This window comes from Hippopotamus amphibius, chromosome 12 (assembly GCF_030028045.1).
Source record: "Hippopotamus amphibius kiboko isolate mHipAmp2 chromosome 12, mHipAmp2.hap2, whole genome shotgun sequence".
Taxonomy (NCBI): Eukaryota; Metazoa; Chordata; class Mammalia; order Artiodactyla; family Hippopotamidae; genus Hippopotamus; species Hippopotamus amphibius.
In genome coordinates, this window is record NC_080197.1 from 97799525 (window position 1) to 97816907 (window position 17383).

Here is a 17383-nt window from a genome sequence, read left to right on the forward strand (position 1 = left end):
CACATGTCTCCTCGAGATTATTCCTGTTCAGCCTGTGTGTCATTAAGAGTATCTTCAAATAAACTGTCAACAGACGCCATGAAATAACTTACTGCTTCAAGGGTAAGTAAGGAAATGTCTGCTGCTTCAGTTATTTTCACAGTTGTATACATGTATCCTGCACAAGGTGGGAGGTGGATGGCAAATGTCATGATAGATTTCTCTCTTTAAGCAAAGTGCTAGTTAAATTTTTTTTAATTTTTATTGGAATATAGTTGATTTACATTGTTGTGTTAGTTTCTGCTGTACAGCAAAATGTTAGATATATATCTATATATATGTATATATATAATCTCCACTCTTTTTTATATTCTTTTCACCTATAGGACATTACAGGGTATTGAGTAGAGTTCCCCGTGCTATAGAGTAAGTCCTTATTCGTTATCTATTTTATACACAGTAGTGTGTACATGTCAATCCCAATCTCCCAATTTATCCCTCCCCCTCCCCATCACTATGGTGAATATTAACGTTAGCATTTGATGGGAACATCCCATAGTCATTTTTCTAGAATGATGGCCCCTAGAAATCATCAGCAGGCTTTGCTGGTGAATATCAGGAAATAAAATTCCCCACAAACACACAGAGACATACAAAAAAATAAAATCCAACTGCACACACACATATCAATAGCAGAGATTTTATTCCTTTTTGAGGTTTTGCAAAATTATTTTGTGAAAGTTAAATACTTAAAGCAGGATTTAGTCAATTTGAATATGTCAGCATTATTAAATATTTTCAATTTATGTAAGACAGGATTCAGATAAAAGCAAAATATTGATTATTAAAGATGAGATTGTTTTAAGACCCAAGCCAAATGGAATCAAATACAAAGGGAACTATTGGGTGGTGAATGGAGGTCGTGAAAAAGAAGAAAATAGGACAGAGAGGCTCAGTGTGAGCTATGGTCACCATCAGATGCCAATGCACTGTTCAAGAGGGGATCAGCCTTCCATCAAATTTACTTCCTCTGAGCCTCAATTAATATCCCTCCCTATGACGGGGTCTGGCGACCATATGGAGACTTCACCCAGCACACTGGGCATATAGGAACAGAAGACAGGGTTTCCTTGCTTACACAAGAGAGAGAAAGACATTGTTCAAAGCTCTGTGAAATAAGTTAAACAGAGAAAGACAAACAGCATATGATGTCATTTACATGAGGAAGCTACAAAATGAAAACAGAGAGACACCTAAGAACCCCAGGCTTATAGATGCAGAGAACAGATTGGTGGTTCAGAGGCGGGGAGTGGCAGCGGGGTAGAAATGAGTGAAGCGGCTCAAAAGATACAAACTTCAGTTATAAAGTAAATAAGTCATGGGAAGGCACTTTAGAGCTGGGTCACCATAGTAAATAATACTGCACCACATATTTGGAAGTTACTAAGACAGTGGATATTAAAAGAAAATAAGAAAAAAAAATTCTTTTGGTAAGTATGTAAGGTGATGAATTTTAACTAGACTTACTGTGCTTATTATTTCACAATGTATACCAACACTGAATTATTATGTTGTACACCTGAAACTAGTTTAATGTTAAATGTCGATTATACTTTATTTTTTAAAAATTTCCTTGGTCATACGTGGAAGATGCTAGGGAAACAACTAATTATTTTCAGAATTAGTAAATAAAGGAAAAGAATCAAAACCAAACAAACAAAAGCTCTGATAGTACATGTATCAAGACTTTCTGAGGGAAATAGTAAAGCACAAGAAAAGACTTATTCATAGGAGAACCATTTTGCATGTAGTAAAGGTAAGAGAATTTGGAGCCCTGAAGACATTACTTACAAGTTAGAAACCTATGATTATCTGTCAGTATAAATGAGGATATATAGAAATAACTCTCACCCAGCTATTGATCTGAACCCAGAATAATGCAGTCCCTGGTCTTCAGCCTTAACATTTCCCAAGAGAAATACTGAGCGAACATGGAAGGATCAATATACTAACAGGAATGAAGAATAAAAGGGAAAATTAGCCAGTTGCAGTTTGGTGATTTTTCATCTCCATCAACTCTGACATTACACATGAATTGAGAGACTGCATATAAATTGAGTGGCTTCCATTCAGTTTTTGCTCTCAACAGCCCAGTTACACCAGTTGTAGCCGCATAATTATTACTACTGTCCCTCTCTGCTTCTTAAGTATCTTGGTTTGAATAAATTACATAGTAATACCATCTTTGCTTTAGTTACTGATACAAATGCTGTCTTCATGAAGCCAAGATATTCAGGGAAACGTGCATCCACGGTCAGAGTGCAGTGAGCCAGGCCTGGGACGCTGGAGCCGCTCTGTGAGGTTACTCAGTATCCAGACAACAGAGGACATATACTTCACCTCTCTGTGCCTCAGCTTTCCCATTTTTAAAATGGACACAATATACTTCCTGACCGATGTCCAAAGGATTATATAGATTATATACGTAATATATGAGGGTGAGTCAAAAATTATCCGCACTCCAGGTATATTAAAACTTCTGGAAATTCTACAGCCTGAGTGCGGATAATTTTTGACTCACCCTCATACGTAGACCAGTGCCTGAAGCATAGCAAGAGATTTATAAGTATGAGGGTGAGTCAAATATTTCTGCACTCTGGCTGTAATATTCATTTTAATTAACTTTTAGAAAAGACAAATACATCAATTTTTGACATAATCTCCTTGCTTTTCAATACACTTTGTCCATCTATGAAGAAACTTTCGTATTCCCCCATTAAAAAATGTTTTAGGCTGAGCTGCGAGCCACGAATGCACTGCTGTCTTCACTTCTTCATCAGATGTGAATCTGGCTCTTTCTTGATGGCTAACACTTGTGCGACTTGTAACTTCCTTGAGCTTCTCTATCCATTCATACACACTTTTTCGCAACAAAACACTCTCTCCCTACTGCACGCAAAGTCTTTGATAAATAATGGCACCAGGTACACCCTCAGACCACAAAAAACAAACCACTGCACGCTGTTCTTCTTTCGTGCAAATCAAGAAGCATCCATTTTTGCTTGCACCGCAGTTACAAATGAACTGATGTGACAAGTTCACACCTGCACAGCAGTGACTGAGGAGAGAGTAGCCTTGACCAGAAAGTGCTAAGACAGTGTGGCCAACAGAGGTTTTAATAATAACCGGAGTGCAGATAATTTTGGACTCACCCACATATATGTTTATTTGGTACAGTGTTTAGCATAGTCCTGATTATTTCTTAAACACATGCTTAGTTGCATATATTTCTCATCAATAAATTTTATTATGATGATTATATTGAATTGAATTGATAGTAGGACTTAGATTGAATTAAATCATAGGGAGATTCATAGTGGAGTGCTTTATAAAGACTGGTGAGGTTCAAAATCAGACAGTAAGTGACTGAGAAATAAATGCAAAATGTTAAAATAGAGAGAAAAAAAGTGCACTTGAAAGAAATAAGAATGGAAAAGAGAGACTTTCATAGTGAGATATTTGGCAACTTCTGTCATGACGTTTTCTCCACTATACAGTGTATATCTGAGTGGTTAAATGAAAGCATCAAAGTATAGCTTTTCTGTCCTGCAGCAGTTCATCCATTATACTCAACACTGCCTCACGATGTGATGGACCAATGCAACAAAATAATCAGACTGTACTTCTCAGTGTTATCCAAGGAGTAGATACAAGATACAGGGAGTGAAGCTTAGACTACAAATGCAAAATTACAAATTTGGATGTTTTAGAGTCAAAACATATTTTGTCCATAGAATGAATAATAAATCATCAGAAAGCAAAAAAAAATTACATTTTAGAGATAACTGAAATGTCTTATTTGGGTCCTGGTCTAAAATCTTATTTTAGGATTTTAACAATTCCCAAACTCTAAAGCAAAGAAATGAAACTAAAGTTAATATTTTTTTTTAAATTTAGCTTGTGAGCTGATGGAAAACATCTGGCAATATAAAAACTAGCTATAATATATGCAATGAAAAATAAATGTAATTTAAAATGAACAATCCACAGTAAGATTAAAAATGTTTAATTCATTGTAAATTAATTTTTGGAGTTACTGAAGGAAAAATTAGACTGCAATTCAACAACTAAAATTTACAAAATAATTTCACTTGGTCACTATGTATAAATAGATTGGGGAGATCAGCTCACTGTAAAATAGGGGAAATGTATCCCTCGGATCTACAAGTAAAACCCACGGATGTTGGATGAGTCAAATACGCAAGAGTGTGTTCATCACTGGCTGATTTCGTCATTGAACTCTGAAGTTCAAATCTCTCTGCCATCTACATGTAGGGTTGACTAAATCCAGGAGTCAATAATGAGAAACCACACCACAGTGACAGCATTCATGCTTCTGGGACTGACAGGAGATCCTCAGCTGCAGGTTTTGCTTTTCATTTTTCTGTTTTCCACCTACATTTTGAGTACAACTGGAAACCTGACCATCATCACCCTCACCTTGGTGGATCCCCACCTTAACACTCCCATGTATTTTTTCCTCCAAAATTTCTCTTTCTTAGAACTCTTATTTACAACCGCCTGTATTCCAAGATTCCTATACAATATATCAACTGGAGACAAAACAATTACCTATAATGAGTGTTTCATTCAACTATTTTTCATAGATGTCTTTGGGGTATCTGAATTTTTCCTCTTGGCGACCATGTCATATGACCGCTATGTGGCCATCTGCAAACCCCTACACTACATGACCACCATGAGCAACAAACTGTGCAAAACACTGGTTCTCTGCTGCTGGGTGGCAGCACTGATGCTTATCCTCCCACCACTCAGCTTAGGTTTTCATCTGGAATTCTGTGATTCTAACGTCATCGATCACTTTGCCTGTGATGCATCTCCTCTCCTGAAGATCTCATGCTCAGACACGTGGTTAATTGAGCAGATGGTGATAGCCTGTGCTGTGCTGACCTTCATCATGACCCTTGTATGTGTAGTTCTCTCCTACTTATACATCGTAAGGACAATTCTAAAATTCCCTTCTGTTCAACAAAGAAAAAAAGCTTTTTCTACCTGTTCTTCCCACATGATTGTAGTTTCCATCACTTACGGTAGCTGCATCTTCATCTACATCAAACCATCTGTAAAAGAAGAGGTGAATATTAATAAAGGTGTGTCCGTGCTTATGTCTTCCATATCACCAATTCTGAATCCTTTTATATATACTCTGAGGAATAAGCAAGTTAAACAAGCCTTTAATGACTCACTCAAAAAACTTGTGTTTCTCTTAAGAAAGTAAACTGTACCTGTTGATAAATCAACCCAAAGATGCACATCTATCTTATTTTTCTCATAAAGCTGATAACTAATATTGTAATTTCTTAGCTTATAGACCAATCAGGTCCACTTCAGAGACATTTAATTATTAATTTTCCCTTCAATTTATATACTGCGGAACTAATTATTGAACATTGCTTTATGAGGAACAAAATATAATATTTTAATTCTTTAACTGGAACCTCATGATTAACTCATTCCTTTTACTTCTTTTGAATGATTTTCTCAGTTATTTTATAATATTGGTGTAGAGAAGTCATTCTTTTTTTAATTATAATTGACATGATGTTATATTATGTTCAACTGTACAACAGTGATTTGATATTTTTATGCATGGTGAAATGATCACCACAATAAGTCTAGCTACCATCCATCTGTTGATCCTCCAGATGTCAGTATATTAACAAGGGACGATTATGAGCCATGTTAAACCAATACAGTTGACAACTTAGATGAAGCAGAAAAGTTATTTGAAAGATAAAAATTACAAACCTGACACAAAAGAAATAGAAAATCTGCAGACCTTTCTTTCTCTTTTAGAAAGTGAATTAATACCTAAAAATCTTTTCACAAAGAAAACTCAGTGGTGAATACTATCAAAGGGAGAAAGAATCCAGTCTATGCAAATTCGTTCAGAACACAGAAAGAAATAATACTTTCTCACTCATTTTATGAAATCCATATAAAGCTGATACTACTACCAGGCAGATAAATTTCAGGAATAAAAGTGTAGATGAATGCCCCTCATGATCACAGATGCAAACATCCTGAACAATTTACTATCAAAGCACAATGATAATGGCCAAATAAAAATGGTCAAGAAACTTTAGTAGACACTTCATAAAGGAAATAACATGAATAACCACTAGGCGCATCGAAGGAAGCTCAATATCATTAGTCATTAGGAAATTCAAATTATAATTAAAATGAGTCACACACCCACTAGGATGGCTACAATTAGAATATAGGCGGACAGTACAAGTCACAACAGGAACATAGAGCAGCTGCAACTATCACAGTGCTGGTGGCACGTGGAGGTGATACAACCACTTAGGAAAACATTTTAGCAAGTTCATATAAAGTTAAACCCAGTTATCATATGTCTTAGCAATTGCTTTCCTAGTTATTCACCTGAGAAAAATGAAAATAGACATCCTCCAAAATGATATACATGAGTGTTTGTTGCAGCTTGATTCATATAGTTCAAAACTGTAAACATCCCAAATGTTCATCCAAAAATGCAGAAACATATTTTGGTATATTCAGACAGTGGAAAACCACTCAACTGCCAAAGGAATGCACTGCTAGAACAAATAAAGTGGAAAATTTCAAAAATATTACGCTGAGTGAAAGATGTCATCCATGCTATATTCCATAAATGTGACATTCTGGAACAGGAAAAACAAATCTGTAGTGCCAGAAAGCAGGTCAGTGATTGGATGAGACCAAAGTGCAGTGTCCTGTCTGAAAGCAACACGAAGGAATGTTTTGGGATGACAGAAATGTTATACATCTTGTGAGGTGGTGATTACTTGAATGGATGTATTTTTCAAAGTTTCTCAAACTCTACACTTAAAACGGATGCATTTGATTCTATATAAATTATATCTTAATAATATTGATTTAAAAAGCAAAGAAAATGAGTAAAATATCAACATGTACTTATAACGAAATATCTAAATGGCAATTAAACATATGAAAATGAGATATGACCACAGACACACATAAGGTACCCATACAGAGGCCAAATGAGATGTGGAGAAACTGGAATTCTTACACACTGTTCACAGGAGTGCAACTGGTACACAAACTTGGTAAAATATATTGCATGACTAGCAAATAAAATCTTAGGTATATTATCTCTAGAAATGAATGCAGATGTAAATGAAAATTATAACAAGACATTCTTCTCAGTGCAATTGCAAATAAGCAAGAGCTGGCAACTTCAGTGTACATTAACAGCAGCACAAAAATTTTGTCGTAATTATACACTGAGATGTTACACAGCATTGACAAAGAACAAACTATTGCTATATGCCACAACTTTCTGGATGTCACAAACACAAAAAATAATGCACCAAAGAAGACAGATACAACTACATAGAGTATTCATCCTTTTAGATGAAGTTCAGAAGCAAGCCAAAGTGATATATGATAACAGAACTTAGAATATCGGCTACTTTTGGCTGAATCTTGACTGATAGAGGGTAGAAGAGATTGCTAGTGGTTATAAGGTTGTATATATAAGGTTGTATACATAAGGTTGTATAAAGATTAGTTAACCAGTAAACTTCATTTTGTGTCGTCACTGTAATGTTATATACCAATATATTATTAACAGTGAAACAGAAATTTCCAGAAAAATAAAAAATAAGTGAATTCATCACCAGTATACCTACCCTGAAAGAGAAAATAATAAAATGCTATTTACAACTGAGGAAAATAATGATGTGTATTCTTAAAGATGCCATAGTAATAAAGAATACAAGATAAGAAAATAAATAGGAAAGTTAAACACACATTGGCTGCAATAAAAAAAAATACCTTGCAGGCTTTAAATATATAGCTATTTTTAAAACAACAAATATTTCTGGAAAATTCATATTTCCTAGCATAACTGCTAATAAGATTGATGGGGTTTTATTTTTTTTAGTAAACTTCCTGTATGCTAGAATAAAGAATAAAAAGAGTGGTATAATAAATTCATTGTTTCATTATCACTTCGGAATCTTTAAAAGTGGGCAAGTTAGACTCACATCTTTTAAGTCCTTGAAGGAATTAATCCAGTTTAGAAGATATCAATTCAGACTTTACCTTTTGAAGAAAAAAAATCCAAGTTCTAGCCAAACATCAACTACCCTCTACTTAAAAATAAAGGTGATGGATGTGCCGTTACCTTGACTGTGGTGATGGTTTCAGAGATGTATGCATAAGGAAAAACTCATCAGATTGTATACACTGAATATGCACATTTCTTGTGTATCAAATATACCTCCCAATAAAGCTGCTAAAAAAAAAGAATAAGCAGAATTAAACTTGGGGGATGAAGAATTTGTAAACTGCTTTATACTTTATTAAAATCACCAGGGCTAGAGAATTTCATTTCACATACTAACATTCTACAATTACTTTGTAAGTATTCCTCATCTGTGTATTGTAAGATCTATATATTGTAAGAATTTTTAACCATCTAAATTTGGGTTATCTCTTAGTTATGGAGTTTTATTACTAGAGTGTCTATACAGTCATTTGATCTTAGATGACCTGTGTTAGATGACATATCTAAGTACTTGGTACTGGAAAAATCTTAGGAGGTCAATTTTAAATTATAGGTTCAGAATGGCCTCGCTAATTTATTTAGTACCCTGATTTGGAGTAAATTCTAAGATGTTCACCATAGGTGCAGAAAACTATTCAAAAGAACTGACAATGGAAAATAAAACTGGAAAGGTGAGAGTTGTTCTGTCTTCAAGAGAACTGATCTTCTCTCTTGAGGGGTATAACCATATGTTTTGTTAACCATAGGCTCACTATTAAGCCAGTTTGGTTAAGAGAAAAAATTAGGAATGTGGTAGATATTAGGAAGAAATATATAGTCCCTACTCTTCATAGTCTCTCCAAGTAGAGGTTCATTCGAACACATGTAAAATATGTTGTTTAATTTAAACAATGAAACCAGTAAGATGGTAAGTCTGTTGTTTCAGAGGAGAAATCAAGGAATAAGCGTATAATCAAAAGACTGCTGTTCAGTTACTGAACAGTATCTAATAGATATTGAGCTGGTCAATACCCTATAGTGCCACTAAATTGTAATCTTGAGAGTATCTTCTCTACTGAACAGGAATCTAGCTGAGGTGTCAGTTCAGTGTCTGAACCTTAAGCAAGGAGTAAATAGCAAAGTCAAATACCTTTGTATTTTCCTGTATAATTAAATAATTTTTAGGCAAAAATATTTACAATGAGATTGTAGGAACTTCCCTGGCAGTCCAGTGGTTAAGAATTAGTGCTTCCACTGCAGGGGGCACCAGTTCCATCCCTGGTTGGGAACATGCCTCCTGCTGTGGCCAAAAAAAATAGATTGTAAAGACAGGCAGGCACTCTCCTGCTTTATTTCTAAGATTTGGACTTTTTTTTCAATAATTTATTTGTGCCATCCCCTGACTTCTCTCCTACCTATCCTTCCCCTGATAGGTGGATTTTGATCAAGGATGTGCTATAGCAGATTCTCTTATTCCCTTTCCTCTTTCACACTGTCCTTTCTACACACAGACTTCAGACTCTTGGAAGTCACTTAGCAAAAGGCTCTGTCCCAGGTGGTGGAGTAGATCTGGATTTCTAGCACTGTCCAGACAGCACTGTCATATCTAGCACTGTAGATATGACTAACTCAAGATTTTCTTATTGGGATATTCAAAGCCATGTTTCCATCCCTCCATAATAAAACCGGTATTTTAATCTCCATTTCCTTGCCTACTTCCTCTCTCTAGTTGACTCAGAACTCAAGCAAGGATGAAGGGTGGAATTTCTTCAGATCCCCAAATCCCAACAGTGTCAAAGAGAAAGCCAAGCACTTTGTGTTATGTAAGTGGTATTACACATTGGAAGCAAAATGTGACAATAAAATTCAAAATTCTTAAATGTAACTGGCTTTGCCTCAGGAATTCATCTTCTGATTGTATACACTAAGGAAATAAGGGATGTTTATATAAAATATTTAACATGTAATTTTATAATAGTTAAATATGAGAAACTTTACTGAATAATGCTTTATCCATAAAAAGTGTACAATGCAGAAAAATTAAGGTGCAAATATATATATTTTACTACATAAATATTTAAAGTCATTGACTTAGAAACTGAATGTATGTGCACAAATTTCATATATATATAATATACACATATAAATATTTCCCCATTGAAAACATAGACAAAAAGCAACTTTGTTGTGTTTTGTAACACTGTGTTATCTATGTGTTGAAGAGTATCCAGAAATATCTTTTTATCAGAAAGTTGCTGTTTTGCTCTTGAAAAGTGTCTAATAAGATTGTTGCATCCTATTGTCCCCAAGGACCTGACTCCCACTGCTGCCTCTGCTACGGATTTTGCAAAAATTCAGTGCATTTTAGATGCATTAGTCGTGTCTGAGCATTCATCCCGAAGGACTGTATTTATGCACACAGGGGGCTCCTGCACATCCAACACGAGCCTGAGATAATGCACATTCATCTGACTTCCCGGTGTGAAAATCTGTCTTTGCCGACAGAAATCAGAAATTATCATTTTCAAAATCTTCTACGAATCACCTTATTAAATGTCTTATTTCAGACATTTAAAATAATGATTTTTATTTCAGCTTTGAGACATAAGACATTGTTTCCTAGGTTTAAATTGGAATGGAATGTTTAATGAGAGTCTGTTGGCAGCTCAGAGAGCACTACCCACTGCAAAAAACTGCCTGCGAATGTATAGGTCTTCATGAGAGGGGCCTTTGTGTACAGATCTGAGTCCACGTATACTTTCAGTTTCATCTGGGGGACTGTGAGGATTACACAGTCAACTAAAGCCATGATTACCTCCCATGAGAGTAAGTATGTTCTTCTTTGGTAATTTCAGTTTTTTTCTTCATTCAACATGCTAGTTTCTTGGTCGCTGCAAAATATCAGCTTTCTCTGTTTAAAACTCAGATATGGCAGTAAGTTAATTTGGATATCTTCAAAAAGAAAATAGTTACCTCTAATGTTTTTTAGCATGAGAAGAATTAAATTTGAAGGAACTGGACTCACTGGAAATATTTATTACATGCATCATCAGCGATGGGTCAGTTATCTGTTCACAATTTTTATCCTTAGTATCTACAGCAGAACCGGCCTTATCATAGGTCCCCAATAAACATGTTTTGAATGAATTCATGAGTTCTCATAAGAACAGGAGGGCCAAACGGAAGTGACCTACCCTACAACATCACTCTTGTGAATCAATACATGTATATACCAATATGTAACTATAATATACTGAGAGTGCCAAATTCCCAGCAGTGTTGCCGTTAGGGATCGGATTAGAGGGAGCTAATTATAAAAGCAAATATTCCTTGAAATATATTGAATAGAAAATACAGCTGAATGAACGTGGATTCCCAGAACATTCACTTAACATCCTGGCTCACAGGAGATGAGCACTGGTGATTAGAAAGGGAGGAGAGTTTGGGGGTTGGGAACAATGCTCTGAGTTTGATGCCACAGTGAAGCACTGAGAGCTTTAGAATGTTCTCAGTTTGGTTCAGAGGGTCAATTCCTTTATGATACTGTCTCAAAGGGCCCCTGGTTACCAGCGAATTATTTCTTCCCTTGATCCTAGATTAGTGCCCCTTTTCTATAGAGATGCCTGTTAACCGTAGGCAATTTCCTAGCTATTGTGCTCTGATGCCATTATTTGTAACTGTCTTCATAGAAATAACATGCCTGATGCACCAGACCTGAGGAGAACACATCAGTAGGTTTCTTGTGGGATAGATGGCAAAAAATAAGTGAGATGCTTCATATAACTAATTAATCTTTCCATGGAAAATCCTTTTATTCCTCACAATGGAGGAAAAACAAATGATATAAACGCTTCATTTACAAAAGGAAACAGCTGCCCAAAGAATGACTCACGGTAGCTGAGAAAGAAGTGAGGAATACCTACTGCCTCGTGTCCAAAACTGCAGGTCGCTGGACTCTGCCCACAGTGCTTCTGTACAGAACACTGGACAGGTTATCAGAGGCACCAAACTCCACCCGCTTTACAAAGAACCCAGGAAAGAAACACAGTATCTCTTGTGATTAACGCCCTCATACATGAGCACAAGTATCAGAGCACGCTTCGGAGCAAAAAGAGGAGGAGGAAGAGGAAGAAAATGAAGAGAGAAGGAAGTAGGGGCAGCCGGCTCTAACTCACCACCTACCGGGCCTCTGCGCAGATTATCTCCATCAATACTCACAGTAATTCTGTGAACTAGATATTACGGGGGAAACTGAGGTTAAAAAAAAGGGGGAAATGAGAACACGGGGTCTTACTCCAGAGACTGTAGAAAGCCCAGGAAGTATACTTCCTCCTCCTACACATCAGCCCAGAGCAGAGCAGTAGTCAGTCATTCCTGCTTAACAGTAAAGGCCGTCTCAAAAGATCAGTTCAATTTTACCATTAGGCTCCTATAAAAATTTTAACAAGCTTCTTAGGTGTCATTCTAAAAACCTGCTAAATCATTTTAAGTTAAATACTTTATATTTGATGTTTAAGGCAAATATAATACTCATGTGTTTATTCAAGTATTTATTACCTGAAAACACTCCAGTAATCTAAATGCTTGCATATTTGAAATTCAAAATCCATGTATATGTTCCTTATCCTCCTCTTCTCTATCCTTACCTAAAGCCTAAATGAATTAACTTCCATGTAACTGAGAGATGGAGCAAGAGTTTTAAGGAAATACCTAGTAAGGAATAATGTTCAATTAATAACCTTTCAAACCATTTTTTCCACAACACACAGGGGAGAATTAATCATAGCTGGGCTTGAGAAAAACGATTCTCATTGTGTTGGTTTTAAAATATTGAACAGGGGAAGCGATGATATACGTTAAGCATATGTTAATATACTCTCACAGTATTTCAGCTATGAGGTAAAGATGCCATGGGTAAAATTGGTGTTGTGAGAAAGTACAGGGAACAAATTAAGAAGATAACAGAAATGGCAAGACCTAGTGATAAACTGAAAATGGGAGTAAAGAAAAAGGAAGAATTCAGAATGTCTTTATATGACTTAGGATTGACAGGGAAGGAAACAGAATAATGAGTGGCATGTTTAAAATCTTGTAATGGGCACATCTAGGGGACGCTCAAAAGGGAATAACAAGGAAACGTAATAAGAATGCTTAGTAGTAAATAGTGATGAGTGCTCACCATGTTCCAGATGCAGCTGTAGACACTGTATGTATCATGTACACTTACCAGCACAACCCTAAGAGGTACATAGTATTTTTAATCTCAATTTGCACTTGAGAAAAACCACGAGATAAAGAAGTGAAGCAAATTGGCTGAGGAAAAGTCTAACTTCAAACCCTTTAAATCTGATCTCCAGGTCCAAAATAAGTTGAATGTTGAAGTCAGAACACTGTACATTTGTGAATCATCTGTCTAAGTGAAGTCACCTTATTTCTGAGGATCTCCTAGAGAAAGAGCAGAGTGAAAGAAAGGATTGCCTGCAAAGAGATTGGAGGTCAATGAATAAACAGAAGTCACAGAAAAAGAAAAGGCACCATGATGGAGAATGCAAAAGAACAAAGTGGTAAGAAGAAACTGAGGAAAATGTGAGATAGTGGAAATTAAGCTGTCATGACTTTCATAAAGTAGCAGCTCTCTCTCTAACAGGTAGCAGAGAGTTTGGGTTCAATAAAGACTGAACTGTGTTTCAAGAATGAAACAAGAGATAGACTTGTATCCTTGTCTGGAGTAGTTTAATTAGTTCCAAAATCAGGTGAATTTATGTATAAATGGATAAAAGGACAAAAGAGACAATTATCATGTAGATGTAATGTAGGGGAAAATGTAGAAGTATCATTAAGAAATGGCCAAGTCTTGTTAAACCTGATATTGCTAAATGTCATCTATAATAATGTATGAGTGTATTTCAAGCTGAAACAAGGCTGACCAAAAACATTTTAAAAATCAGGGATATGGTTCTTCAGGTCTATAAACATACTCCTAACATTCCCTTACTTCTCTGTAATAAACTTTGAAGCAGACACATTACTACAAAATACTTACAGGGAGTGGACATATGTCCCTGTCAAATGTGTTTAGAAAGAAATAAAGGAATTCAGGTTAGAATTTTAATATCAAAAAACTGCTGTTAATGAGAACCATTTGATGGGAAAAGACAAGGAAAGCTCTCAAGATCTAGAGAATATGAAACCGTGGAAGCTAGTTAGAAGACATAACAGTTTTTACTGTCAAAGGAATCGAAAACAAAGTAATCCCCCAATGATATGATACTGGAATTCAGCTTGTAAGCTGGGGAGAAATTCTTTGTAGAACAAGGATCTCCTAGAAAGCATAAAAATATATAACATATTGTATTGTAACAGTAGGAAGAAAATAAAACCAAGGATAAACATTATATACATACACTAGAAATATGAGGAAAACCTCGAAGTGTTTGGACTGTAATACATTTCAATAAATTTTTAAGAAAATACATCAAGTAAAAATGTGTTAAACGTGCTTCCGAGAAGCTGGACTAGATAAGCTGAAACAGGACAAACTATGTGATAAGTATTCACTGCCAGTTTAGCAACTAACACACATGTAAACTTTAATGCTACGATTTTCGTAACAAAGACTATTGTCAGGGATTTTTTTTTTTTTTTGGTGGGGGGATACTTCTCTGCTAGAAGCATGTCTGAGTTAGGAATTTGGGGAGAGGCAGACTGTTACTCCAAAGCAGCTTATTGAAAGAGACATTTTTTTCCACCAATATTTATAAGATGATATGTTGAACTGACATCAATTACAGCTAAGCTGCAGGTTCATTAGAAGCAGCAGAATGAAATAAAGTGATTTATAAATGAATCCTTTGTGTGACACAAAGAGATGATGAAACACTGCCACGTGCTATGTGCTTGCTTCTCCACTAACCAACTGTATAGGAGTCACTCTCAGATTTACTCTCTTGAGGTTAGAAACCAGCCAGGACTCTGGAGTGCCTCATGCAAAGTCTTCCTTATTGTCTCAAGCAGATCAGGCAAGAGTCGACAATCAAGGATGAAAAACCAAACTGCAGTAACAACCTTCATCTTGCTGGGGCTAACGGATGACATTCCACTGAAAATTTTGCTTTTCATTTTTCTATTTCTGTCCTACATGGTGAGTGTATCTGGAAACCTAAGCATCATCACCCTCACTGGGACTGATTCTCACCCTAGAACTCCTATGTATCTTTTCCTCCAAAGTTTCTCCTTAGAAATTTCATTCACAACTGCTTGTCTTCCCAGATGCTTGTATAGCATGTCACCTGAGGCCAAGTCCATCACGTACAGTGCTTGTGCCAGTCAGCTGTTGTTTACAGACCTCTTTGCAGGGACAGAATGTTTCCCCCCGGCCACCACGGCCTAGGACCGCTACGTGGCCATCAGCAAACCCCTGCAACACACGACCATCATGTGCACTAGAGTCTGCAACACCTTCATCCCCCTCTGCTGGGGAGCAACCCGAATCATCATACTCCCACCCCTTAGCCTGGGCTCGGGGCTGGAACTCTGTGATTCGAATGTCATGGGTCACTTTTGCGGCGATGCTTCTCCTATCCTGAAGCTCTGCTGCTCAGACACGTGGTTGACAGAACAGATGGTTATCGTGTGTGCTGTGCTGACCTTCATCAACACCCTCATGTGTGTGGTCCTTTCCTCCATTTATATCCTCAGGACTGTTCTACGGTTCCCCTCTGCCCAGCAGAGGAAGAAGGCCTTCTCCACTGGTCCTTCCCACATGATTCTTGTTTCCATCACTTATGGCAGCTGCACCTTCATTTATGTCACCCCTTCAGCCAACGACGAGGTAGCCATTAATAAAGGGATTTCACTCCTTATTACTTCTGTCTCACCCATGTTGAACCCCTTTATTCACACACTGAGGAACAAGCAAGTGAAGCGAGCTTTCTTAACTCAATTAAAAAACACATTCCTCTCAAAGATGTAAAGGAAAAACGAGTCATTGAATCCAATTTAAAGGAAGGATGAATAGGCACAAAACCTGAAGCTTCTGATACTATATATCTCTATATAATTTATGTCATATTGACATTCTTGCTTTCTGTTTAAACTTGCTTACTGTGAACCCTGACTATTCCATCCTTTACTCTTCATTAAAACTAAGCTCTGAGGGCGTTTACTCTCACTATCGGGCAGAAATTGCTGTTTGCCAAACACGTCAGCTGTTATCCCTGGAAACACAGTAAACCACATTTTGTGCCATATTTCTATACTGTTAGGTGTGACTATGTAGCCCATATTATAGCTAACAGAATGGGTGTGGAAGTGATGTGCACCATTTCTAAGCCTGGCGTATAGAAACGCCCCATATGTGATCCACGCCTCCCCTTTTTCCTCACGCATCTGCCAGATGCTCATGTGTAAAATGACTGTGTAACCTTCACACTGATGATGAATAAGTCTGGTTTTCCATGTCAGCTACAGTCTTCACCCAAAGGATGGGCAGTCACCTGGAGCTTGGTGATGCTTCTCCTCTCGCCCACGTGCAGAGAGTGGTCACCAGATGTGACAGGTGAAGGATCACAGAACTATTCCTGCCCCGTAGTAAGGGGGCCACATTCACAGTTAGCTCTAGTTTGTCTGTGAGGGTGAAAGTATGATCCACCTAAACTATCCTTACAAGTACATGCTGTTAAATTTAATGGTATGGATAATTTAATTTAAATTTTAAATTAAATTTTAAAATTAATTTTAATTTAATTTAATTTAATTTAATTTATGGCTTAATGATTGGCTTCTTCCTCCTCAGACACACATACATTCAAATTTGGCCCAGCACAACCATATGAGGAAAAATAGTATTAAGAATACTGTATACAAAATAGCAAAGTTGCAACACTACCCATCCTATTTTTTATCTTCTGGTTCCATAAAAATTTCTTGAGAAGTACCTGTATTACCTCCTCTCATTTCAGTGTGAGGAGGCAATTATTTAATTAACATTCTAGCCTTTCAATGTTTGTCGATCACTTATGTTTAATAACCAGGGTTTACATTGTCCTTTCCCATTTTCAATGCATCCACTGTAGTGCAGACATTACAGAATATAACATGTCTATGCAGCACACTGCTTTCCTTGACCCGTTGTGCACATTGGTAATCACAGTACATTGAATTATGCTACTTTATCAGAAGAAATATATTGAAGATAACGCCAAGGGTTTGTGCAAATAGACATTAGTCCCTCAGCCAATCTCTTTTAGATTCCATAAGCATAACTGAGGGACTAAACTTATCCCCCTGGACAAAAATTTGCAGTCACAA

The 17383-nt window shown here is 36.6% G+C and overlaps 1 protein-coding gene and 1 pseudogene across 1 annotated transcript; both read left to right on the plus strand.

Annotated features, from left to right (window-relative positions):
• Positions 1-4339: 4339 nt before the first annotated feature.
• On the plus strand, positions 4340-5278 carry LOC130833367 (olfactory receptor 6C68-like). The gene has a single exon (XM_057702950.1). The coding sequence runs from the start codon at positions 4340-4342 to the stop codon at positions 5276-5278; it is 939 nt and encodes a 312-aa protein (XP_057558933.1).
• A 9835-nt stretch (positions 5279-15113) lies between these two features.
• On the plus strand, positions 15114-16046 carry LOC130832685 (olfactory receptor 6C2-like; annotated as a pseudogene).
• Positions 16047-17383: the final 1337 nt, after the last annotated feature.